The sequence below is a fragment of the Propithecus coquereli genome, unplaced genomic scaffold (assembly GCF_000956105.1).
Source record: "Propithecus coquereli isolate 6110/MARCELLA unplaced genomic scaffold, Pcoq_1.0 Scaffold148, whole genome shotgun sequence".
Taxonomy (NCBI): domain Eukaryota; kingdom Metazoa; phylum Chordata; class Mammalia; order Primates; family Indriidae; genus Propithecus; species Propithecus coquereli.
Window position 1 is genome coordinate 775,826 of NW_012139191.1, and position 26,852 is coordinate 802,677.

Genomic DNA, 26,852 nt, shown 5'->3' on the forward strand with positions numbered 1-26,852 from the left:
CAGAATGGCCTTATAACAGGGGCTAAAATATATGGCATTCAAAAGAAACATAAAAATCAACTTTCCAGATCAACTTTCCCCAAAAAAGTTACAATTTTATACATGCTGGTTCATGTGAAGATGGAAGACGCCCCTCCACTGGCAGGGTGATGACTAGCCATACAGAACCACTACAAACCAGTAGCCTCCTGGGTTCACTTCAGATAAACTAAACAGGCCAGGCACAGTGGCTCACATCTGTAATCCTAGCACTCTGGGAGGCTAAGGCAGGATTGCTTGAGGCCAGGAGTTTGAGACCAGCCTGAGCAAGGGCGAGACCTCGTCTCTACAGAAAGCAGAAAAAAATTAGCCAGGGATGGTGGCATACACCTGTAGTCCTTGCTACTCGGGAGACTGAGGCAGGAAGATCACTGGAGCCCAGGAGCATGAAGTTGCAGTGAGCTACAATGGCGCCACCGCACTCCAGCCCAGGCAAAAGAGTAAGACCCTATCTCAAAACAAACAAACAAACACAGATAAATCAAACAAATATGCCCAGGGCCAAGTGGAAACTAGTGTCACTCTCTTGACAACTCCTAGAAGCAAAGAGGTCAAAGCCTTCCACTTTCATAAATAACTCGAGATGCTTTGTGTTTTACATAAAAGCAGTAACATATGAATCTTTCAAAAAAAAACTAAAGAGGCCAGGCGCGGTGGCTCATGCCTGTAATCCTAGCACTCTGGGAGCTCAGGAGTTCGAAACCAGCCTGAGGAAGAGCGAGACCCTGTCTCTACTAAAAAAATAGAAAGAAATTAATCGGACAACTAAAAAGACATAGAAAAAATTAGCCGGGCATGGTGGCGCATGCCTATAGTCCCAGCTACTCGGGAGGCTGAGGCAGAAGGATCGCTTGAGCCCAGGAGTTTGAGGTTGCTGTGAGCTAGGATGATGCCACGGCACTCTAGCCCGGACAACACAGTGAGACTCTGTCTCAAAAAAAAAAACCAAAGAGACCCTCTTTATTAGGAAAATGTGGCAAAAGGTTAACACAAGGTAAATCCACATGAAGGCTACATGGGGTTTATGGGGTTGGTGTACTATTCTTTAAGCTTTTCTTTAGTTACAATTTTTTCTTAAGTAAAAAAATTGGGGAGAAATGAAGGGATTTACTCCAGAAGCTCTCTCTAAGGGCCCTGCCAGCTCCTACATTAGCTGTCTATTTTTATTCTGCTGTTAATCTTGGAATCATCAAAGATGCAGCCTTCAGAAAAAAATCAAAAAACCAAAATAACAACGAAGAACACCTTTTGGCATTTCACATCTTAGCTGGATCCGAGCGAGCCTTCGTGTTGTCTGCGTTGGAGCAGGGTTGCTGAGGCCACTCTGAGGCAAGAACACCTCCCTGAAAAACCACAGATTTCCATCGTCACGGAGCCGTCCCTCCAGAGGCCTGGATCTTGAACAGTCCAAATGCAGGACGTACTTTCCCTGAGTACAAACCCCAGTGCGTTTCATGAAGCTGCTCAGTATATGTGGAATCAGTGTATTAATAACAGCTTATTGGCACTGAATGAAAAACACACAAGTCTTAATCTTAGGTCTTGAATTTTGTCCAGGTCCTACGTCATACCTGGCTGGAAGGGCTACAGCCGTAAGCATGCTTGGTGACTGGAGGCTGTGTAGTGAGACCTGAGTTTTGAAACCTGGATTGGTAGCTTAACAAAATTTACTGGTTGTAGCAAAAGTAAACTTGCCTCTAGGGAGGTGAGCTCAGCCTCACCATTCTGACAGCAGCCCCTGGTGGCCAGTTTAGTAAAAAGTGTTGGCTCTGATGCTGAAAGCTCTGACCTTCCCTTCCTAATGAAGGTCGCTGCAAGCAGACAGGCCAAGCCAGGTAGCAGCTGGGGGTGACTGGGGAAGCAGCAAAAACGCAAACTAGGTGTGCCTTTGAGCCATATAAATCACCAAGTCATGAGATGACCCGTCTCTTGCATTTTTTAAAAAAGAAAAAAAAAGGAGTACTCTCTTTCAAAAGTAGAAAAATAAATAAGAGAATCTGTTTTAAAAGGGTTCAAGTCACAAGGCAGATAATACTTGCTTAGTTTGCAAGTAATCAATCCCATTCCTTAAGTGCATAGAAGACCTTTAAATATTCAAGGAACACAGATTGCTGCACAAAATAAAACACAGCCCGTCCCTTTTCCTACACACACAGCACCCCACAGTACACTAACTAACGTCTATGTACCAAATGCCAGGAATTCTTACTGCCTGTCATGTGAGGAATTGCTACAAATGGCAGCAACTTCTAGAAAATGCTGCTACCATTCATTCAGAGAACAAAAAATTCAAGATTGTGAGGGCTGATTTCTAGTGCCACAGATTCACACCGTTTCACTACAGATAAATAGAAAAATGATCAGAGGCTGGCAGTTGGCTTCAAAGGCAGAGACGGTAAGACGTAGAAGCCTTAAGCTTCAAGCCAGCTTCTTCGTAAGGTGCACTGTGTCCCCAGCCATGAGAGAACAATCTGGAAACAATCTGCTGAGCAGCTGCTCTCATCAACAAACTGTTTATTGTAAGAAAGTGGCTGGGTCAAAGGCTAAACATCAACTCGAACTGAAAGCATACGGAGCAAAAATCAATACCGTCCCTGCTGAAGGAGCCCAGGACTTAGCAGGCAGAAGAGAGGGCGAGAAACGCATGTTTGGTTCTGAACAAGCAAGAGTCAGAACAAAACCCCCCTATTTCAATGCGCGGGGTTGTTTTACATGTTATTACAACTGGCTATTTGCTGCTATTTTCAGAATGGCCTTATAACAGGGGCTAAAATATATGGCATTCAAAAGAAACATAAAAATCAACTTTCCAGATCAACTTTCCCCAAAAAAGTTACAATGGTTTATATCAGTTGCTTCCTTCTCAATTTTTTTTTTTTTTACGACAGGACCAATATGCTTATCCACAATGCATGGATAACATAGCCCATCTTTAAATATGTCATCCAGTTGGAAACTGAAAGGCTGACTGGAATGAGACTATATGAAGGAATTGTTTTATTTTAGGTGTGTTGGTGGTACTGTGATTATGTTTTTAAACAGCTCCCATTTTTTAGAGACACATGCTAAAATATACACGGATGAGACATTCAATATGATATCTGGGATTTGCTTCAAAATACAGGCAGCGAAGTGGGTGGCAACAGATGAAATATGATTGGCTACAAACGGGTAACTTAAGGGCAGTGACGGGTACATAGGTGTCCACTGCGTTATTCTGTTTACTTTTGTACATTTGAAATTTTCTACGAAATGTTTTCTTCTACTTGGGTGTATAGTTCAATAGTTACCTTCAAGGAAAAAAAAACGTTTTCTGAAATATAAGAAAAGTATTAACCTACCAACACAAATCTATTAACTCCTCCTAAGTACGTGTATTTACCATGGCATCGCTAGGTGTCCAACACGGCGTATTTGAGCGATGTCTGAGACATAGCTATTATATTCTGGGTCGCCCACTTGAGAAGCAGAAAGAGCTGTTCAATGTGTTCACACTGCGTTCATGGTCCCCCACGCCAGAATCTGACGCAGGAACGGTACAGTAAGAGGAGATTCTACGGATTAATGCATTATGGAACATGAGAACATATGTGAGCTGGTAAGAAAGCCCAACTGTCATAAAAAATAAGGAACCAAGTTTTTAAACAGACAATTTAGCACACAGACTTTGAAAACACAACTTCTTTGTAAATTTCACGCTGCTATATATTGCATCGATAATTCTTAAACAGTCAAATTAATTCGAGAATGAGTCTGAAATAAACAAAATAAAGCAGCTAACTTTCTTTCATTGTGCTGAAATGAACTGTGAAGACTTATCTATCAATGATTTCAATTTGTTCCAGTATAAAGGTGAAGCTGGTAGTAATCACAAATTCTTAGAAAAGAATGCAAATTAAAGGAACTGCTTAAAAAGTTAAATTTTTATTTTTATTTTTCTACTCTAATTGCTTTGCCGAGAGCAGCATAAATCCTGTGGAATCCTGGAAGGGATAAAAAAGGTCATCTCACCTACTTCCCTCCCAACAGCACAGAGAAGGATTTGGTAATGAGAATTTGGTGACAATCCTTTAAAAAGCCATCTTCTCTGACATACTCCTAAATTTAGCCAATCTGAGATTACACACCTAACCCCAACATCACAAAAGGAGGAGAATCTTCACAATTACAAACCTTGACCTTTAAAGCATTTTACGAACTAAAAAGCTGCGGAAAAACTAGAATTATCAAGTGTGCTAAAGTTATCTATGGAAAGTAACAATCTAGGCAACTCCAGGTGGCAAGAGTCTGGACACACCCCAAAACTTCCCCCCAAATTAACTATCATTTTAAAATGTATGAAACCACTGTTTGATGTTTCTTTTATAAAGTATATTTCCTTATTTACAGAGATTAAAAGCAGGAAGGGGGATTAGTGGTGCCATCGTTCAATTACTTTTCAATAACTGCTGCATGCAGGATTTGTTTTTGCTCAAAGAAAATAACTTTCCAACTGTTTCTCTCGGCATAGAAAAGCAAAGCTTGACATGTTTTCTTAGAAGAATATTCACTTTTAACTTTAATTCCTTAAACTTTTATTTTGGATGCAGGAGGCAAGTTGGTTTAAACTGAAAATGTTCACAGATGGGTGCTCAGACTGGTGGTCTGTGATGCTGACAAATGGTCTGATGACCGTGTAGTCCGCATGTTCAGGACCGAGCGCTCCTGCCGACTGGTGACGGGCAGTGTCTTCCCACCTTCACCGCTGGGAATGTGAATTTCCATCTCGGAGGTGCAGTAGCACAGTGCTAACGTGACCCTTCTCTTCACCCAAAGCCCGTCTCCCTGCACTGGGACATACACACAACAGGAACACAAGAGACAAGAACACCTACGCAACGAAATCGTGTTGTCAACTTCAATGCATCAAAGGGAAAGTATATTTCCTTTTTACCAGAAAGCTCCAGATACGCTAACCTAAAACCTTCTCTCACCCTCAGGGGCAAATGGAGAAATGACTGCTCTACAAAAGCAGGTCCTACTTTAGCAATCTCAGGTTTTCTTGCAGTTTTAGTTAAAACAAGCATATGAATTTAAATAAATTGTGTGTGTATATCCCCATAGATAAATAAATAAATATATTCGTATGGTTGAAATTGAAAAAACTCAATACTACCAAAAAGTATAGATTAAAGCAAACATTCTAAGACTCTAAGTTGTTTTAATTTAAAACCACGTTCCTCAATTCATGAAATGGGCTTTGACCGCTAGAATTTTTTAATAAGGGATAGTATCTCCAATAATCAATAAGAACTGAAATTACAGTCTTTAACTCCAACATTTCTTTTTCAAATTTTATTTATTTTAATTGACAAGTAAAAATTATATACATTTACGTATACAACATGGTGTTTTGGTATATGTATACAGCATGGAATGGAACCTCCAATATTTCTTCCACTGATTATATTATTAAACCAAAGCCTGGAAACATTTCAAGAAAGAAAAATACCCACAACACGAGCAGAGGGATAATGCAGGATTGTACTAGAAACACACAGTCGCTGGAGGACTACGTGTGGCCAAACTCCGCACAGCGCCTGGAGAGACGCATTCATACACAGGCAACCATGGGAAGCCAAAACAACAAAACTAAGAAATCAAGATTTCTAAGAAAAAAATGAGCCTTTTCTTCCCATCTCCTGAATAAGATGCCCAATAGACAGACAGACAGACTGACCTTGGCTGAGTTTTCCTGCTTTCGAGAGGAAGCCAGAGAAATCTGCCTCGTGCTATCCAGCGCCGCTGAGCTCCAGCACAGGGAACGGCGCTCCCCCAGCACCCCAAGTTGTCTCTACCCTTCCTGCTCAGCCGGGGGGAAACGGAGGATTAAACACCACTCAGGTCCACAAATTGCCTGTCAATTTGGAAACCCCTGAAACACTATAAACATTTTTCCAAGACGGCGCAATTGTCAGAGCAACATTCTCAAATTATTAGCATGCATAGAAACAAAATGAACTCCCCAACTATAACTCACATCCCAAGAACTGAAGTAGAACATTTATCAAATCCAACATTCCTGAGCTACCACAAGCTCTGAAGTCCAGAAGCGCCACGCTCAACGGTTTCCCGTCACTGCGGGGCACCCCACCGCACGACCACCTCAAATCCCGGTCCCAGCTCCTGCACCTGATCGCAGGACCCCTTTGATCGTGCCCGCTAACCCGGTACCAGTGTGGGCTTATCCCCTAGGATGTACTTTTTGGACCTGGCAGACAAAAATCTGCTCCTGAGAATGTTCCACGGCTTCCTAAAGACGGCTTCCATCGACTTCCCAGGAGGTAACGCCATAATCCATGCCCGCTCACACATGGCAGCTATTAGGGAGCCGGTGTAGGAGACAAAAAGCATTTGGTGTTGGAGGGCTTTTTTTATTCCAAAAGAGCCTGTTTCCCATCCACAAATCTGTGACTGCATAAATGGTGGATATAAATAGTCTAAGGAAATAAAACCACCCTTCCGAGATAGGGTGCCATCCCCAGAGGGAAACTGCCGGGCCACATGTTCCCTCATCACCCCTTCCCCAGATCAGACAGCAAAAGCCGCAACACAGAGAAAACCAAAACTGTCACAAGACTAGCTAAAAGTGGAAAACAACAAAAGTTGTGTTTGTCTGCATTTCCACAAGCGTATTCTCCGTCTCTACCTTGATTTTTAACCCTAAAGCATAAGATTTACTCCGCAGGAGCTGCTTTGAAACCTGCCTGTGGGAACAAGATTGGAATAAAAAAAGACAGGACATATAGTAGCTGAAAAGCCTTCTCCTCACAAAAATAAAATTTTTAAAAGGGAGCTAAGGAAAACACCGCAAGTATTATTTCTTTTGCATTTCAATGTCAAAACTCATCATGTCACCTTTTGCTATGGGTATTATGTCTGATAACAGGAAGTCAGTCAAAATGAACAAAAAAGTTCTACTTTGGGTGAAGGGCGAAGGAAGAAAGAAAGGAGAGAAAGAGGTATATGAAAGACCCTTAAAAACATTCATAGCTATAAAAGCTTTTAAATGTTTGCTTTAATCTGCCAGCTGCTCTGTAGCTGGTGCCGTATTGTAAAGTAGCCGCCGCCACAAGACCACGGCAGCCACATGTCAAAAGCTATTCAGGGCGCACCTGGAATTCTGACTTTCTCTCCAATTTGGATCTCTAAAATATTATTTTTTAACTGTATTTTGGAGTCATGCTAGAAGTTTCTATCTATACAAACATGCAAGAATCAGAACTAGGATTAAAGGTAGGAGAGGGGGAGGATTCCACGTCAAATACTATGCTAAAAAATGGCAAGCGAAGTTGTTTTTTTTTTTTTTAAGTGGAGAATTCTAATTAACTAGTTAGAAAAATACATGAGCCTCTTCACTGCTCTATAACCCAGTTTCCTCTCCCCAGAGACAAAGACCCCTCCCCTGCCTTGCCCTACAGACCAGGGCTGCTGAGAGATCCGAAGGCGGTCGTGACACACGTAAAAGGGCTTGGTTAATTATAACGCATACCGCAAGGATGAGAAAGTATCTCTCGTTTTCCAGAAACTTTCCCAACAAGGGCTTATGCTTTGTAGGCACGCAAATGTTTGCTACATGATCAGTCAGAGAAGGAGGAGTGAGAACCATGTGGTATGACTTAGTCTAAGTTTCTTCAAAAAGCAACCGACATCAAAAAAGTAATTCCCATTTCACTACCTATACATGTATCAAATCGTCACACTGTACACCTTAAATACATGGAATAAAAAATAAATTTAACAAAGAAGTGAATCCCTGGGTAGAAGGGACTATACTTGGAAGGTTTTTTTTTTTTGACACGTTTACAAATATCAAAACTATCCTTACCAACAGTACCTGTTTCTGAGAGAGAAATAAAAGTTTCACAGTAAAAATTCGGGGTTGAACCAAAATGAAATGCTATAACTAGGTTTTCTTTTTAAGCATATAGTATCCATTCCACAACTCCCACACTACTCAAAATCACACACACACCCCGCATTGTGGCGATTCTGCCCAGTTACTTCAATAACAAACTCTGTTGTCACTTCTTGTTACAGTTACATCTTGATCCCAAGGGTAGAGTAACTGGACACAGGACTCCTGCCAAAAGTCCAGCCGGCTTCTATTTCTCAGCTCACTGACACTCTATTAGCTACCAGCCACGCTGCACACCCAAGAGGATCCCAAACTTTTTTATTTTAGAAAAAAATCTTCTGTTCCCCAGATCCCGAGAGGGAAACCTCAGGCTAAGGGAACACTGAAAAATGGCCCCAGTGGCCCACAGCAACGGTGCTGGCTTTCGGAGGGGGGGCATGTCCCACCTTCTTCTCCTCCCTCTGGCCTCATGGAGGGGACCGAAAGGGACCCATTGGGCAGGGGACTCTGCAGCGGAGGGGGAGCTGGCCCTGTTCCCATGCACAGGTTCGGGGTCCCAGCTGGTCCCAGTCCAGCAGCTGCCCCTCTCAGCGAGAACCCCCGGAGGGTTCACAGCACGCCCTCTTCCTGTCTGCCACCTCCCTGGCAGAGATAAAAATGGAAATGGAACCCAGAGAAATAGAAACAAGACAGCTAGTTTCCTAGCTGGGAAAGAATTGTGTTCTTTCTATAAAATTAAATTTTATAGAAAATAAAATCTATTAAAATGCTTCTATAAAATATGAAAGAATTGTGTTCTTTCTATAAAATCGGTGTCTGTCACACACTAGCTCATGTCCCCCCCACGGTAAAGGTGTGTTGCTAACTTCCTGCCACCCACCAATGGCGGAAGACTGACGTGGTGGCCCCCAGTAATCCTGCCCCACCACACCCTGCAGTCACCATGTGGCCCATCCACCTATGGCTCATCAGCACCTGAGGAAAGGAAGCGTGTAGAGGTCACATGCGTGTGGTCTTTGAGACCAAGAAACTGGAGCACCCAAGCAGGGATGGGGCACCAGAATTATGAATCAACACCAGTGGTACCTTCCACCCACCAGGGCAAAGGGAGAGCGGCAGCCCCCAAGCACCCACATGCTAGGAGAGATCACAGTTAAACCCAAGTCACAGCTGCAACAAGCCACCTACCACAGTCAAGGGGTTTACTATCGAAGCAAAACCTTTTCAGACAATATAGTTGACAAACATTAACCAAAATATCAATACCTATACGAGATTCCCTGCCTTTTAACACTCAAATTTAACCACTTATAAGATGCTGTCAACGTCTAATAACTTTTTTGAATTTGTTTTTTATTTTTTGATAACTGGTTTGGCTCATTATTAAATTAATATACATCCATTATAGATAATGTGGGAAATATAATGTAAAAAGATTATGAAAATCATCCTTAAGCCCTCCCCCAGAAATATGCCCTATATATGCTAGATTTCCTTCTAGTTTTGTTTCTACAGACATAGGCATGTGGTATACATGCGTTCATGTGTTTTACGGTTTAGGTTATCATAATTCTGCTGAGGCCTGAATTTCAATCCTGCCGCAGGGAATGTAGATGAAACGTGAAGACCTTGGTCAGAAGGAAGCCGCCCAGCTCAGCTGCCCAGCTGCACCTCAGCAGAGCCCTGCTTCTTCTTGTCACACACAGTGACAATCATGAAGTTGTACAAGACTGAATTAATAGCAGGAACCACATGCTACCATGGTGTTTGGGTATGACCGAAGGTTCCAGAACACAATGCTAGCAAATTCCACGGGTCAACTAGACCTCAGGTGAGTGTTTTTTTGACTTGGATCACGGTGCTATTCTTTTCCGTTCATATCACAGTAATATAGAAGCACATAGGTGCTTCATAAATCTTTTATGCTATTCACCATAAAGAGCAAGTGTCAAGGCACAGAACTGTGTAAACACAGCTGGTATGCAGTAAAACTATTTAGATAACTGGTGTATTTATTTTGTTCTTTCATATCCCATGTTATAATAGTACCTAGGACACAGTAAATGTTGAATGAAAAACGAACATTGTTAACTGGGAGATTGAAATAATTTCTACAGACCTTCCCCAAAAAAGTGCTACCAGTATAAAGGAAAACTACAAAATTATATTATGTGAAATGGATAGAGAGAGAAAAAATTAAATCTCTGAAGAACTACTTTATAGTTCTTGGGTTCTGTATGCCCAGCAGCCTAGCCCAGCAGTGACACCTTGTGGTGAGAGATCGGTGATTCCCAGCAACAGAGTATCTGACACAGACACAGCAGAAAGCAGGTCCGGGCACCTAACCCACAAGGCAGGTGATGAGTGAACAGATGGGTGGGCAGTGTCTAACAGATGGCTGGGGGCCAAGATCTTCTCCCCACAACTTAATTCCATGAAGATCAATGAGATCTATTAAGCAGGGCTACAGGAAAGAAAACCAAGTAGAAAGTACAAACCCAATTCTATTCCCAATCTCCATGGTCCATATCTATAAATACTGAGCAATCAGGACAAGATCAAGAGGAATCGTCCAGCTGCCTCCAGAAAGACTATCTCAGTTGGTAAGAATCTACCTTCAAATTCATTTGCACGATAATCCTTTACAGAACTTGTATTCCAGGAAAACATAGTAAAACCCTGAATTCTGATATTTCCTTCTGCAGCAGATACAAGGTCTTCTAAGCAGAGTTAGTAAACATTAAGAAATTGAGGATATGTACAATAATCATACGCACACTCATTTGGTTCCCCGGGCTCCCAAAGTAAAACAATTTAGTCTGAAATGAACAATTAAGAGGAAAAAAAAAGTAGTCCACAGCATAGATATCCAAGAAAATCAACAAGATCAAATGGAAGACCCCAAATAGGAAATGAACATTTCTGCAAATAATTATTTTCCAAAGTTACGGTGTATTATAATAAGGGGCTTGGTGGGGAGTATACAGAGCAAATCCTTGTTTTAATCATGTCCAAGCATTTCATTCCCATGGTTTGTGAATGAAGGAATCAATGCTCCCCCAGTCGATCAATTAACAGGTGAAAATGTATCACCCCCACTGCCCTGGGCAGTTCAAAGAACTGGAAGGACAAAGATGTGAAGCATCTGTTTTGTGTTTTAATATAAACAGACACGTATGCAAAGCCTCTACTTAGGTGCTTCGGGTTATGCCCAGCCTAAAGGATACACCAGAAGAGCCTAGAGTTCCAAACTTCTGCTCACAGGAGAACAACCACTCTTTCCTATTCATTGCTGTCCCAGAGTCCAGAGGTCCAAGTCCCAAGACCATCGTCAGTCTTGGGAAAGCACTGGCAGGGAGCACTAGCAGGGAGCACTGACAGGGAGCACTGCCAAGGGCAAGGGCAGGCTCTCCTGCTCCCTGACCTCCCGGGCTGGGAGCCTTGGAGCAGGCAGACGCTTGCTCACGTGTCCAGCCTCAGCCCTCCACGCTCAGGAAACATGGACAGAGAAGGTCCAGGAGAGTGACAGTCCCAGTCCCCTAGAGATTAGTCACCCTGACCCACATGGCCCTGCGCTGTTCCTCCAAGGTAGTTGTCCATAAGGATTAAAGCTCTGAGGACCAGCTTTATTTTGGTATCTTTTTATAAGTCACAAGACAGAGGTGATGCCTTTCTTCCTATTAACTGAATACATAAAAACAGAGATAAATGATGTGAAGCTTTATGTTCCTAAGATGAAAGTGCAAAAAAAGTCATACCATTAATTCCCAAGAGCATTCATCAAAACAGTGCCAACTGGCTAAAGACTGTGTGATGAAAATGCAATAAAAAAATGTTTCTTAAATTAAAAACAAAATCATCCATTGCTACATTAATTTTTAAAATTATAAACATTACCTGTCATCTTTTTAGACAAGGTACCAGGCATTTGTTAGGCGCATTATACATACCTTACTCATTCAACCTCCCAACAATCAAATAATAATAATAATAATTGCACTACCGTTTAAGTAATATAATTTATACAGAACTTTCACATATATTATTTCATCTAGTTCTCAAACAATCCTATAAGGTATCCTAATCCTAAAAATGCTCTCAGATTCTGTATCCGTCTTCTCCAAGTGAGCACATCGCACCCAGACCACTCACAGCTCTGCTCTCCTCCGAAAGCTAAGTTTGCCACGGGACAGAGCATAACCCGAAGAGAATGCCCCCTCTTTTAAAAACGTTGGGGTGAGGGGTATTATACTTTGTCCTTTTCAAGGTAAAGCAGGGAAGTTCAATGTTTAAAGTCACCTGGACTACCAGGTATTCGCGAAACTGCATGGTTACATCACTAAATTCACAAATTTGCCTGTCCAGAGCAGACAACACATAGACCCACAAAATAATTTGTCACAACGAATAAGAAATTGACAGCGTGGCAAAGTAAGGGGGTTAGCAAGAACACAGACCTGGAGACTCTGGCCACCTGCCCAAAACTAGGCATCCAGTACAGGCAGCAAACCCAGACACAGGCCGAGAGAATCCCCGACTACATCCCCAACTCCGTGGCATTTTCCTTTTAGAGACAACTCAGACAGGAACTGAAACCCAGACCCCTTTTGCCACAAGATGGCAGACATCAGCACAAATCAAACAGAAGTTGTGATTTTCCCGTCCAAAGATCTACTGAAAAACGACCCCAATCAAAACAAATGTTTTTAATCCCAAATGAACAAATCATGATTTCCAAATATGCTCTTGACAGCTCAAACAGGGGCTCCTCCTCCACCCAAAGTGGCAAGAGCCACAACCTGCAGATTCAAACGGTCTCTCCCTGCCTTACGCAAACTCCCCCGAAATGAATGATACTTGTACATCCTTAAGATGTTTTCCAAACCCAAAGTCAAAACAGAAATCAAAATCACAACCAACAGAAATAGAACAATTAAAGGAAAGGGTTGCCGTCTTGGAGAAGGGACACGCTGAGGCACTGTCTTCCCCGCTGGGCCCACAAACTCACCTCCGTGGCCACCAGCAAGTAAAGAGGTGTTAAGGCAGGAACTTGTCTCATATCACAGCTTAGGCCAAGGGTTGTGAGAATCTCTTTTAGGACTTCATATCTTCTAATATTGCTCGACTTAAGCAAGTTAAAATCTTCTTGAGTTTGCACTACGGCAGAGTTGGGGGGTAGTTCTAAGTGCACCTGAGGGAAAAGATACCACTTTGTAAATCAGAGGCACGTGCAGACACTAAGAAAAAGTTTCTTTTTTCTGAAAGCTTGAACATGAATTCTTCTAATTACCAACAGCACATAAACTCTGAGCCTGAATACCTGGAAAGTAATGATGAGCAAGAAAAGGTTCCAAAGAGCCCACTGAAATCGTGGCTGTCAGGCCGAGTAAGAGGTCACGGTGGAAATAACTCCAGAGAGTTAGCAAACTCCTTCCAGGTGATCTGTATCACTCATTAGTCATGTGACCGTGGCCCAGTGACTTAACTTGGTTATAGGACCAAATATTTAGAAATACAGTTGTGCTGAGAACCCGGCTGCTCCCAAACTCAGGGAGGCACCGGGCCAGGCTGGAAGCTCCCATCCTATTAGTCATAATGGAAAACAACACTTGCGGGGAGATAGCCACATTCATCGTTTTGAGAGTGTTTGTAGGAATTAAAATACATCAGGTCCTTGAATAACATCATTTTGTTTACTATTGTTTTGTTATAAAGTTGATGAGGAAAAAAAAAAAAATCAATTCCTGGCGAGGGCCGCTGTCTGTGTGGGTTTTCTCTGGGTATCCCACAACCCAAAGCTGAGCATGTTAGGTTAACTGGAGTGTCTACATGGTCCCTGTCAGTGAGGGTGTGAGTGTGCCCCGCGACAGGACGGCATCCTGGCCAGGACTGGTGCCCGCCTGCATGGGCTCCGGCCACCTGAGACCCTGAACTGGAATCAGTAAGTAATTATCTTACTTGTTTTTATTGATCTTTCTTAAAGGTACATATAGCTCACATTTATTTCAATGTTTAATATTAGAGGTGTTTCGGTCTTTATTTATAAGTTTGGTGATGTTTTTGTGACCAGATATATGCTGTAGGAACTTCAGTCTTGTTTACGTCAATGAGTGCATGGCAAAATTGTTCTGCTATACGTCGCTTCCATTAAGGTCACAGTTTCCAAGAACCTGTCGACGACATGAAGTGAGGACTCGCTGTGGGTGGACTGGGATTTCACAGACACAGAAAGGCCTTCCCTCCCACCCACCCTCCTCCTGTTGAATTCTAAGATTTGAAACTTCATGTATTCACTTCAGGCTTTCTTCTCTAGTTAAAATTAAAATATCTCCACCTGTCAACAGTCTGTGTCTTGGTATGAAGGAACTTACTGGAACCTCTAGCTCGCCTGAGATCAGATTTTAATTGGTCATTAGAGCCTGGAGGCTGCCAGAACACTGAGTACCCAGACTGAGTACCCAGAAGAGCAAACTGAGCTGTCTGCTTTACTTTGCTTTGGTCTCATGGATTGTATGCAAAGCATCCAGCCTGATGTTCTAAGAGCACGATGAAAATAAAAAGCACGGTGCCAGCCCTCAGGCAACTTAAAATCTCTCAATTCCCACCCAACCCTTAACCCAGCCAAATATACTGTCTAAGTATATTTCCCAGAATAATCCCAATGTTAAGTTGAGGGCAATGTGAAAAGGTCTACAAAACCCTGGTCAACGCAGTCCCCAAACTACAGCCGGTCGGCTGCAGGCGGCGGCTGCGCCCACAACTGAGGTGCCGGTCAGGAGGCAGCAGGCAGGGCTGCCCTCTAAACCGCCCTGGAGAGGGGACGAGGCAGAAAAGAGAAACCCTCTGAGGGATCCGTGCCCTTCTCAGTGTGTCCCTACCCTAAAGGCGTGCCTCTGCTCTGCCGCGGTCCAAGCCGGTGCGGTGTGGAGCAGCAGCACAGCGGGGCCCGTTTAATCCACGTGAGCACGTGGCTATCCCGCAGATTAACCTTTACAGGTAAGGCAGGATAAAATGAGCCAGCTTCTGTTCCCACTCGAGCCCAGGGGAGAAGGGAGGCGCGATCGGAGGCACACGGACTCACCCAGGGGGTGAATACACAGGCTATCCACAAAGCAAAGCGGTAAATGCGCTGCACTCATTTTCACGTGAGAAACATGCCGAGGAGGAAAAACTAAGGATCACGCTACAAACAGGCCTGCAAGTTCAGGAGACAGGGAAAAGGCTGCTGTTGAAACCGTGAGGGCTGCCTTTGCTTACCGTCTCAGGATGTAGGTGCTTCTACAACGCTAACTGGAAAAGAGGCCCCCTCTGGTTCTACACCCTCAGTTAATACGGAGAAAACGGCACACACCAGAGTGTGTGCGTGGTAGATTTGTGCTCCTGGTCCTCCATGGTATCCGACAAGAGTCTCATCCTCTTATGTTATACTGTTGTTACCATAGTGACAGGCCTATTTCTGTAACTTGGCTTCTTCTAAAAATAAGGCTTTTTAACTAGACCAAAAGCCAAAGCTAAAAAAGGCCTCCAGCCATTGATGGGAGAAAGGGGGTGCTACTGGCACCTAATGGGTAAAGACCAGAGATGCAGCCCAACATCCTAAGATGCCCAGGACTGCCCCTCACCACAAGGAATTACCTGGCCCAAAATGTCGATAGTGCCATGGTCGAGAAACTCTGCTGCAGAAGCAGACCCACTTCTGCCACGTGTTAAGCTAAATAAGAAAACAAAATCTTTTAAGATCCATTTTAGAGACTTTATTTGGACAACTTCATGCCAAACTCCTGGTCCAGCTGATAGTCAAATATCAGCATTAATCCACAGCATTAAATTTTCCCTGCAAACTTGATCAGTACTACAGGCACACAAACGTTGTCCCTTTTTCCTTACTATTACGAATGGCAAAGGCATCAAAGCTGCAGCTTACTTGGCTGGGGACACCACCGCCAAGCGTGCAGCTGTGTTTTGCCCTTGAAGTACTTCGCCGCCTCTTACTGGGTTACATCATTACTAGATTTATTACAAAGATGACGACTATGAAATTGAACAGGGAAAGAGGAAACTAACCAGCCTGTGATAATATTTATTTTTTGATCTCGGAGAGTTATCGGAGAGACACAGGCATGTGGAGAAAACAGTGACCCTGTCACACAGAACTCTGGAAGTCATTTAAAATCAAAAATGACATTCTAATCCTCTGAACCTGATTTGTGAAGCTGCATCATGTTGCCTTTTTTTTCCTAGGGCCATGCACTGCCGTATCAAGTTTTATGATAGTAAGGGGGTCACTTTAAACGGTGCGGCAAGCAGAGTTGCTATGTAACTCGGAGAAATGGATCGCAACAGTGCCAAATCAATTTTCTAGTACAAGTCTGTGCACAGGGGTGGCAAGATTTGCTCTTCAAAACTGAAATATGGCTCTAGGAAGTTGGGTTTTTAAGTGGATTTTCTGAGAATGAGCAGTTACTACGGTTACCATAGTTGCAGAGAAAGAGATAAGGAGAACATTTATTAGGCCTCCAAAAGCTACCTGATGTGGTTTGCCGCCCTACAGGAAACCTGCTTGGGTTGTACATGTTTGTCTGTCCTGATGTCCAGATTTCTTAATTCCAAGCATCTTTGGCTGAGTATTATCTTAAGAAAAAATGAGTAGGCTTTAGAATAGAAAAAAAAAAAAAAAAAATCTTAAAGTATGTTTGGTCTGAAAATCCAAGAGACTTAGCTTCTAGGAGGGCTAGAAAGAGAGGGGGCATTACAAAATGAAAACAAAACGAAAAAATAAACAATTCTCTAACTCAATAAAAAGATCCCCATAGTAAAACAAAATCTGTTACACTCATCTTGGGAACGCTTCTGGGCAAAATAAAATATCTACATCTCCTTAGTTTTCTCATTACATTATCAAATCGTTCAGGACAAGTGAGTGTTCATTTAACACTTACAAAAACTTCTGCCCTAAAGCATTAAAAGATTGGTAGTAAATGATGAGGAATTCTGAAATAATCTATCCTGCTACTGTTCACCAACAAACAAAAAGCTAAAAGGAAAAAGACGATGGAATAAAAAACAGTGGAAGACCCAAAGGACCTCCTAAACATGGGAAGGAAATTGGCACCTTCCTTTGAATCTCTTTCCATTTTGTCATTACCTGTGTATCATTAATAATATGCCATAAATCTAAATAATTTCGATATTCTCTCATTTGACCTTTTTCTCAGCCCTTAGATGTTAAAAGGAATGAATCATAAGAAAAGAATTGGGAATTTGGAGATCTTTTTAACACAAACTACCTCCGCAATCAATTGCAAGATTTTAACATGTTGATCACTGACATTTGGAATCACCACCCAAAGGCTTTCAACCTTCTATGTTAAATAAAGGCTTGATAATATTAATTACAGTGTACTTTGAAGCAAGAAAGTAGACTAGTGTATTTTAGAAAGGTCATTGCCAGTAAAGATGAAAACAAGATCCTTGGTTAACCAGCAAGCTCAATTGACCATAACACCTGGCCATTCCTCCATCACAAGTCTTTTGGTTAATCACAGTATTCATGAAAATCCTAAACTAAACGAAACCTTCTGCTCACGAGCAGCAAAAGCTCCCAGCCAACAGTAACCCGCAGCACACAAACTCTTGAAACTTTTACGTGGACAGCCCTAAAGAGTATATCCCCTCTCCAAGATACCTGAAGATCATCAAAGTGATGTACCTGGCAAAGAACAGCTTCTCCTCCACATGTTCCAAAAGGCACTTGGATGATCATCCTGTCCTGGTCCTCGCTCTCTAGGTGGCCCTGGAGCTTGCCCAGGCTAAGCCGCTCTCCGGGACCCTCCGTGTAAACGTAGCCACTGCTTAGGATGCTGAGCTTCACCTCACTCTGGTCAGACTTGGAGAAAACCAAGTTCTGGACCGTCTTCTGTGGTACAGCCTTGCTTGTCATTTGAAAGCCACCAAACGTGAAGGACGAAGACAGGCCCAACACCTTCCCTCCCTGAGAAAGGTAGGCCATGAACTTCTGGTACAGATCTTCAGGAATGGACTCGCTGGTGGCAATGACCAGCAACAGACAGTTATCTGGCCACGGGTCTCCGAGAGCACTTTCCTCCAGCAGGTGGTAGAGAACGTAACTGTCGGTGTCCACACAGTCGGCCAGGACAGACTGGACCTGCTGGAACCGGCCAAGAGCTTCCTGGGAGTCAGAGCCCACATAGACTAGGATGTTGGGTGCCTTTCCAGTGATGTTGACTCTCCTCCCTTCCGTCTCAGGGCAGGTCTCATCAGCAACGCTCTCCAAACTGCTGCTGTAATCATAGGGAAGATCTGGAATGTTCTCTGCAGATGCAAACCTGACCGACTCAATGGTGCTGTTCTCTAGTTCCAAACACTCATGGCAACTAGACAGATGGAGGTGATAATGCTCCACAGAGCCCCCTCCCCTGTCACTGTCCCCAGCAGGCTCACTACCAGAGGCACTGCCTCTCCTCTGCTTGGGTTCTTCACCAAGAACCTTCGGGCCATCTCTGCCAACGTGCTCCATAATGTCCTGCTTGGGCTCAATCTCAAGAGCAGGTTCAGGGTCCGGCTGCAGGATTTGAGCTTGCTTGTTTGAGGCCTGATCCTTAAGATCCTTCAGAGTAGAGTCCTGCAAGTGCACTGCTAAAGCATGAACAAGAAAGATAATTAGTCAACACTTCTTGTTTTTCATGTAGTTCAGCTCAAGAATCTCATCGCCCCCTCTGCATTCCATGACATCCACTCCAGGACAGCCCCCTGCACGGCTCCCTCCTGCAGCCCCACCTCAACTCCGTGGCCTCCTTTGGAAGCACTAATTGCTCCTGCCTGCTGGGAGGACCCCCAGTGAAATCCTCAGTTCCCACAACCATCTTCCTTATACATATCAGAGACCCTAAGATCCTCTTATTGACTAGTGAAGAAAGTGAGATTCAGGAAGGTGATTTTGCCTACTTATTTATAGATTCAGTTTCTTGAGTGTTATTCTCCTATATGCTAATGAAACTGAGAAAAGAAAAGGACACACTCTCTAGGGTCTATCTAAGCACACCCCGGCGAAAAGCCGCTCTCAGGACACTCCGTAGGATCAATGAGAAGGGTCTTTCCAGTATCTTGTCCCAGGACTGGAATATAAGTTCACAATCACTGATTCAAAAAACATTTATTGAGCACCTGCTGTGTGTTTGACATGGTATGAGGTGCATGCAGGTGGCAAATCAGAAAATTTAATGATTGCATAAATTTCCAGAGGTAAGTGACATTCTTATTTGCCCATGATACAGAAGAAGACTTTTATAGACATAAAAAGTCTGTTTTTAAGCTTAATTAAAGAAGAACAGTTTGTATGCTGCCTAAAAAAAGATTTGTTCCAAAAAATTTTGACATACATATTCTAAGTAAAAAGCTGTTAGATTTAGAACTTCATAGTAACACTTAGTTGTGCTTCCCATTCAGTCCAAACTATAGTCTGGAAACTAGTTATATTGTATTAAACTGTGCGAAATAAATATTACATGGGTTCTGAATTTGAATGCCTTCTCATGTACAATGCAATTATGGAAAATACTTGTTTAAGAAATTTAATAAGCACTAAAGATATACCCCCTCCAAAAAAAATCTTGACACATGTATGAATGTTATACTATTATGATTAAATCAATCCCGTTGAATTAAACTGAAACTAAGCATTGCCTTTAAGGCATAGCAATATGAGTGCTCGGCGGTCCTTAAGCAAATAACCTATGACATCCCGCTATGAAAAAACATTTTCTAAAGTCACCTACAAACGATCTTTTGGGGTACGAGTCCATTATCCATCTGGAGTCTGTCTTCCATGAACGCCACCCCAAGCTTGCTGAAATTGTCCACGCTTGCTTCAGCAATTAATCGGTAAGGCTCCCCAGGTCTGCAAGCTAATGGCAGGCAACAGTCTGACCACTTTACAATCTGAGAAAAAGCAGGTGAGGGAGGATGTAGAAAAAGAGAGGTTGAGATTTTTCTTCTCTAAAATAACCAGATACTTTATTATTCCTTCAGGCTTCCCACAACTAAGTTATAGTCAGGCAAAACAAATTACTGGATATTGCATTTTATTAATATCAAAGTTGATTTGGCTCAAACATTCTCATTTCTACCTGATAACAGTGCTTACAAAGCACTAAATATAACTCGTTTAAAAGTATTAACAGGCCGGGCGTAGTGGCTCACGCCTATAATCCTAGCACTCTGGGAGGCCGAGACGGAGGATCGCTCGAGGTCAGGAGTTCAAGACCAGCCTGAGCAAGAGTGAGACCCCATCTCTACTAAAAAATAGAAAGAAATTATCTGGACAACTAAAAACATATAGAAAAAATTAGCTGGGCATGGTGATGCATGCCTGTAGTCCCAGCTACTCGGGAGGCTGAGGCAGTAGGAATCGCTTGAGCCCATGAGTTTGAGGTTGCTGTGAGCTAGGCTGACGCCAAGGCACTCACTCTAGCCAGGGCAACAGAGTGAGACTCTGTCTCAAAAAAATAAATAAATAACTAAAAGTATTAATAACTGAAGTCTCAACTTCTTTAAGGAACTAAAAGGGAAAGGGCCATTCCCCAGACAGCAGAAAAACATAACATTGCCCCCTAGTAACAGGAAAAAGGAGAGAACACGTGCACAACATCCAGTTATTTAAAATGTAACCCGTGGACCAGCTTTTCTCAAAGTGTGGTCCAAGACCAAGTGCAAGAGAATGAGAGAGAGCAGCACGTTCGACCTGCAGGTTCCTGAGCACGTGTCCCTCCCTGTCTGGTGCACGAGACTCTCTGGAGTTGGAGTTCAGGAATTGGGACTGTTAAACATGCTTCCCCATGGATTCCTGCGCTCACAGAAACGTGAGAACAACCGGCAAGGACTCCCCAGTTCCTGCCTATAAGGAAGTTCACGTTCCCACCGCAAGGGGGACAGGAAAAGGAGAACAGAAAAGTTGGGTCCTTTAAGCTTTCCAGTTTTTACAAAAGAAAAATTTTAAACTGGGACATGGAATACCGATAATCTCTCTTAGGGTGTCCAAAGGAGAAGGGAGCCTGCTGGGGTTCAGAGCCTGGCTGAGAAGTCAAACTCAGCCAATCATCTGTGTCTGTCCTTAGGCAAGCCCCGAACCACTCAGCTTCCTCATTTGTAAAACAGGAATGCTGCTAATACTGGTCATCTTAGAAGTTTGTGTTTTAATGAGATTAAAGAGTATACATAATGCCCCCAGTAGGAAGCTTGGGATAGAATAAAGTACTCAATTAATGAAAGGTGCTTTAATTACAAATGTAGCTTTAAAAGCAACAGTGAGCATCGTAGTCTTTTTCTAAGATGCCATAAATGATTCCCCTACTCCTAAAAATATCTTCTACGTGACATAGTTAGAGATATATAATTTTGAATTCCATTTTTCATATTGGTGGGCGAGGTTTTAAGAACTAACTCCTCCTGAAAACCGTCGACAAAATGCTGGATAAAATAAATAAATAAAACATCATCTTAAATGCACTGCAGAGCTGACGAGATGATGGAGAACCGTTAGGCCAACTGCTACATAAATCCTGAACCCACAGAGGGAAGGGGGATCCCCGCAACCCAGGCCACTTCTGCCCTGAGGGTACTGGCTCATCCAGGAACCGTGGGCTACAAAAGGCAAGGTCCAACTGGCGTAAGGACAGACATACAGATCAGTGGAACAGAACCGAGAGCAGAGATCCAAACTCACAGGTTTACAGGCAATAAAAAAAGTGCCAAGACAATTCAATGAAGAATAGTCTTTCCAACAAATGGTGCTTGAGCAACTGGATAATGGATGTCCACATGCGAAAGAATGAAGATGGACCCCGACCTCACACCAGGTACACCACGTACAAAAATTAACTCAAAGTGGATCAAAGACTTCAACGTAACAGTTAAAACTACAAAACTCTTAGAAGAAAACACAGGCATAAATAAATCGTTATGACCTTGGATCAGGCAATGGTTTCTCAGGTATGACACCAAAAGTACAAGCAACGAAAGAAAAAATAGATAATTTGGACTTAAAATTTGATGCACCTTTGTGCATCAAAGGACTTTATCAAGAAAGTGAAAAGACAACACAAAAATAGGAGAAAATATTTGCAAATCATGTAAGAACTCCTACAACTCAACAATAAAAGGGAAAACAGCCCAATTTAAAAGTGGGCAAAGGATTTGAATAAGCATTTCTCCAGAGAAAATATATAAATGGCCAATAAGCACGTGAAAAGATGCTCAACATCATTAGTCATTAAGGAAATACAAATCAAGACCACAATGGGGGTGGCCGGCCAACCTGTGGCCCAATGGCAGCAGAGTGTGGGCACGCCGGGGGGCAGGCCCAGCGCGCCCAACTTTTCCAGAAGACCCGGATAGTACCTCCCAGCCACACCGAGCCAGCTCTGGGCACTCCAAACGCCGGCTTTCCCCCTCTTCTTCTGTTCGATCAGCTATGGCGGCCGTGAAGACTCTGAACCCCAAGGCCGAGGTGGCCCGAGCCCAGGCGGTGCTGGCAGTCAACATCAGCAGGGCTCTGGGGCTGCAGGACGTGCTCAGAACCAACTTGGGGCCTAAGGGCACCATGAAGATGCTTGTTTCTGGCGCCGGAGACATCAAGCTTACCAAAGACGGCAATGTACTGCTTCACAACATGCAAATTCAACACCCAACAGCCTCCTTAATAGCAAAAGTGGCAACAGCCCAAGATGACATAACTGGTGATGGTACTACTTCCATGTCCTAATCATTGGAGAGCTGCTGAAACAGGCGGATCTCTACATTCCTGAAGGGCTTCATCCCAGAATAATCACTGAAGGATTTGAAGCTGCAAAGGAAAAGGCCTTTCACTTTTTGGAACAAGTCAAAGTAAGCAGAGAGATGGACAGGGAAACACTTATAGATGTGGCCAGAACATCTCTTCGTACTAAAGTTCATGTTGAACTTGCAAATGTCTTAACAGAGGCTGTAGTGGACTCCATTTTGGCCATCAAAAGACAAGATGAACCTATTGATCTCTTCATTGTTGAGATCATGGAGATGAAACATAAATCTGAAACTGACTCAAGCTTAATCAGAGGGCTTGTTTTGGACCATGGAGCCCAGCATCCTGATATGAAGAAAAGAGTAGAAGATGCCTACATCCTCACGTGCAATGTGTCATTAGAATATGAAAAAACAGAAGTGAATTCTGGCTTTTTTTTACAAGAGTGCAGAAGAGAGAGAAAAACTAGTAAAAGCTGCAAGAAAATTCATTGAAGATAGAGTTAAAAAAAATAATAGAACTGAAAAAGAAAGTTTGTGGTGATTCAGATAAAGGATTTGTTGTTATTAACCAAAAGGGAATTGACCCCTTTTCCTTAGATGCTCTTGCAAAAGAAGGCATAGTAGCTCTGCGCAGAGCTAAAGAGAGAAATATGGAGAGGCTGACTCTTGCTTGTGGTGGAGTAGCTCTAAATTCTTTTGATGACCTAAATCCTGACTGTTTGGGACATGCGGGACTTGTCTATGAGTACACATTGGGAGAAGAGAAGTTCACCTTTATTGAGAAATGTAACAATCCTCGTTCTGTCACATTATTGGTCAAAGGCCCAAATAAGCACACACTCACTCAAATCAAAGATGCAATAAGAGATGGCTTGAGGGCGGTCAAAAATGCTATTGATGATGGCTGTGTGGTTCCAGGTGCTGGTGCGGTAGAAGTGGCAAAGGCAGAAGCCCTGATTAAATATAAGCCCAGTGTAAAGGGTAGGGCCCAACTTGGAGTCCAAGCATTTGCTGATGCATTGCTCATCATCCCCAAGGTTCTTGCTCAGAACTCTGGTTCTGACCTTCAGGAAACGTTAGTTAAAATTCAAGCTGAACATTCAGAATCAGGTCAACTTGTGGGTGTGGAGTTGAACACAGGTGAGCCAATGGTGGCAGCAGAACTAGGCGTATGGGATAACTATTGTGTAAAGAAACAGCTTCGTCACTCCTGCACTGTGATCGTCACCAACATTCTCTTAGTTGATGAGATTATGCGAACTGGAATGTCTACTCTGAAAGGCTGAATTGAAGCTTCTCTTGTATCTGAATATTGAAGACTCTCCAAAGTGATCCTGAGGAAGATACGTGTGGAAATTTTGCCCAAGCATCAAGTGGTTTTCAAAGGAATTTTCTTTGCCCATATGAAAAAAGGAGAGAACACTGGCACCTATTTAAATTCTGAAGTTCTGAAATTACAATTACAGTATTTTTTAAATTGCACTGAAATACACACATAAAAGGAGGTCCTTTTTACCTAGTGAACAGGATGTTTTGCTTTAGCTGCAGTGACAAAATTACGTGTTAGATAAACATGTTATCTACCTTGTTATTAATTATTCCTTGAAAAACAAATTTTAATGGTTTAATAATTTCTTATGTGGATGTATTTTAAATTATCCAACAGTACCCTACTGTTAAGCATTTAAGGTGAAAATTTTTATGCTAATATAAATAACAAGTAATTTATGATTTTGAAAGCATTCCTGTTTCCTTAGTATAAATTTCTATGAGTAAAATTATTGGATCAGTTAGACTTACCATGCTTTTTTTTTTTTTTTGAGACAGAGTCTCACTCTGTTGCCCTGGCTAGAGTGCTGTGGCGTCAGCCTAGCTCACAGCAACCTCAAACTCCTGGGTTCAAGCGATCCTCCTGCCTCAGCCTCCTGAGTAGCTGGGACTACAGGCATGCGCCACCATGCCCGGCTAATTTTTTCTATATATTTTTAGTTGTCCAATTAATTTCTTTCTAATTTTAGTAGAGACGGGGTCTCGCTCTTGCTCAGGCTGGTCTCGAACACCTGAGCTCAAATAATCCGCCCGCCTCGGCCTCCCAGAGAGCTAGGATTACAGGCGTGAGCCACTGCACCCGGCCCTTACCACGTTTTTGAAATAGCTTTGCTAAAATGTTCCCCCAGAAAAGTAGGAGATAGGAGGAATAAACTAGAGCCAAGGGAGTCCACAGTGGCAAAAATAGACGAGGCAGAAGATGGCTGAAGGCACGGTGACTACAGAGTAACTAGGGCTAGTAGGTGAAATGTGAGATTTTTAGGCGACAGTATTTTCAAGCCTCTGAACTTTGCTTATGCGAAATATCCATCTCAAATCCCCTAGTGTGTTTTTTCACTTAGATTACTGTTCTCTCCTACATGCTTCCACGAAATTGTTTTTATATAGCTGGTCTCTCTGCAGTCCTTGAAGGTGAAGTTGTGTGTTATTCAGCTTTGTATTTTGAGGGTGTTAGCAGCTGCCTACAGTAAGAGTGCAATAAAGGTTTAGTTGAAACCTTAAAAAAAAAAAAAAAAGACCACAATGAGATACCACTTCATACCCACTAGGATGGCTATGATTAAAAAAAGGCAGATAATAACAAGTGTTGACGAGGATGGGGAAAAATTGCACACTGATGGTAGAAATGAAAAGTAGCACAGCTGCTTGGGAAAAGAGTTTGCAGGTTCCTCGAAAAGTTAAACAGAGTGACCATATGATCCAGCAATTCCATTCCTGGGTAAATACCTCAGAGAATTAAAAACATATGTCCACACAAAAACTCTTGTACACAAATGTTCACAGCAGCATTATTCATACAGTGAAAACAACCCAAATATCCATCAACAAATGAATGGCTAAATAAACTGTGTACAATGGACTATTTTTCAGCCATAAAAAAGGAATGAAGTATTGATACATGTTACAACATGGATGACTTTTGTAATATATTACGATAAGTGAAAGAAGCCAATAACTGAAGGTCACGTATTAATACGATTCTATTTGAAATAGAATAAAATATCTAAAAGAGGCAAAAATAGTCAGAAAGCAGATTAGTGGCTGCCAGGGGCTGGGAACTGGGGCCGTAGGCAGAGACTCCTGATGAGTATGTGGTTTCTTTTGGGAGTGATGAAATGTTCTGGAATTAGACAGTGGTGATGGTTTCACAATTTTGTGACTATACTAAAAACCACTTGGGAGGGGGGAGAGGGGAGGAGGGAGGAGGGGACGGGTATTTGCATACACAAAGAGTGCAATGCGCACCACCCGAAGAATGGACATATTTGAAACTCGGACGGGGGGGGGGCAAGGGCAACATACGTAACCTAAACATCTGTACCCCCATAATATGCTGAAATAAAAAAAAATAAAAAAATAAAAACCATTGAATTGAATCATATACTTTAAAAGAGTAAATTTTATGGTTTGTGAATTATATCTCAATTTTTTTAAAAGAAAAGACTCCAGGTAGTCTACTTGCTTCTATACTCTTCCAAGATAACCTAGTTAGTAAGAGGACTCTAGAGTCCTAATTCCAAGACTCGAATCCTGGCTCCTCTGGTTAACAGCTGTGTGACCTGAACAAGCCACTCAACTTCCCTGTGCCTCAACTTCCCGTCTGCAACGTGAGAGGATAAGAGCACCTACCTTGGAAGGTTATTGGAAGAACTAAATGGGATAATCTATAAAGTGCCTGGTCCATAAGGGGGTGCTCTTGTTATTCTAAAACAGAGTCCTTAGAGCAAGTGTCCTCAGGAGAAGCCACATTCCACCCTCGCCCAAGTGGGCAAAAATTGGTTGGGTTGGGGGAAGTTGAAAACAATCTTAGACATCACAACAGTTTGTGGTCCTCCAAGGCTCAACCCTACCCCACAAAATCTTATCCCTTAGTAGTTCATTTCTCTCCTTAGAGGGAACTTACAGGGAACTTAATTTTTCTCCTTATGGAAACAACAATGAAAAAAAAAAAACAGTTGAGAAAGACTGCTTTACAGGGAAAAATCATAAATTCCAGCTGTTATGGTCAACTCGCTAACTGGTGTAGAACATTTGGAGAAAGAGAAACCTCCGAATTTCCTCTTAGCTC

The 26,852-nt window shown here is 42.6% G+C and overlaps 1 protein-coding gene and 1 pseudogene across 6 annotated transcripts in view; one reads left to right on the top strand and one right to left on the bottom strand.

Annotated features, from left to right (window-relative positions):
- HLCS (holocarboxylase synthetase (biotin-(proprionyl-CoA-carboxylase (ATP-hydrolysing)) ligase)) overlaps positions 1-26,852 on the bottom strand; it is a 230,497-nt gene that overhangs the window by 172,938 nt on the left and 30,707 nt on the right. For all 5 annotated transcript variants that reach the window (XM_012640099.1, XM_012640098.1, XM_012640101.1 and 2 more), the window contains exons 3-5: positions 19,732-19,894; positions 17,646-18,592; positions 12,945-13,127 (exon numbers count right to left, since the gene is read on the bottom strand). In XM_012640099.1, coding sequence (XP_012495553.1) covers positions 12,945-13,127; positions 17,646-18,592; positions 19,732-19,783 — 1,182 coding nt within the window. In that variant the 5' untranslated portion in view covers positions 19,784-19,894. The remainder of the gene's footprint in view (positions 1-12,944; positions 13,128-17,645; positions 18,593-19,731; positions 19,895-26,852) is intronic.
- On the top strand, positions 22,265-24,527 carry LOC105806889 (annotated as a pseudogene). The gene has a single exon (XR_001137297.1). The product of XR_001137297.1 is annotated as a T-complex protein 1 subunit zeta pseudogene (transcript).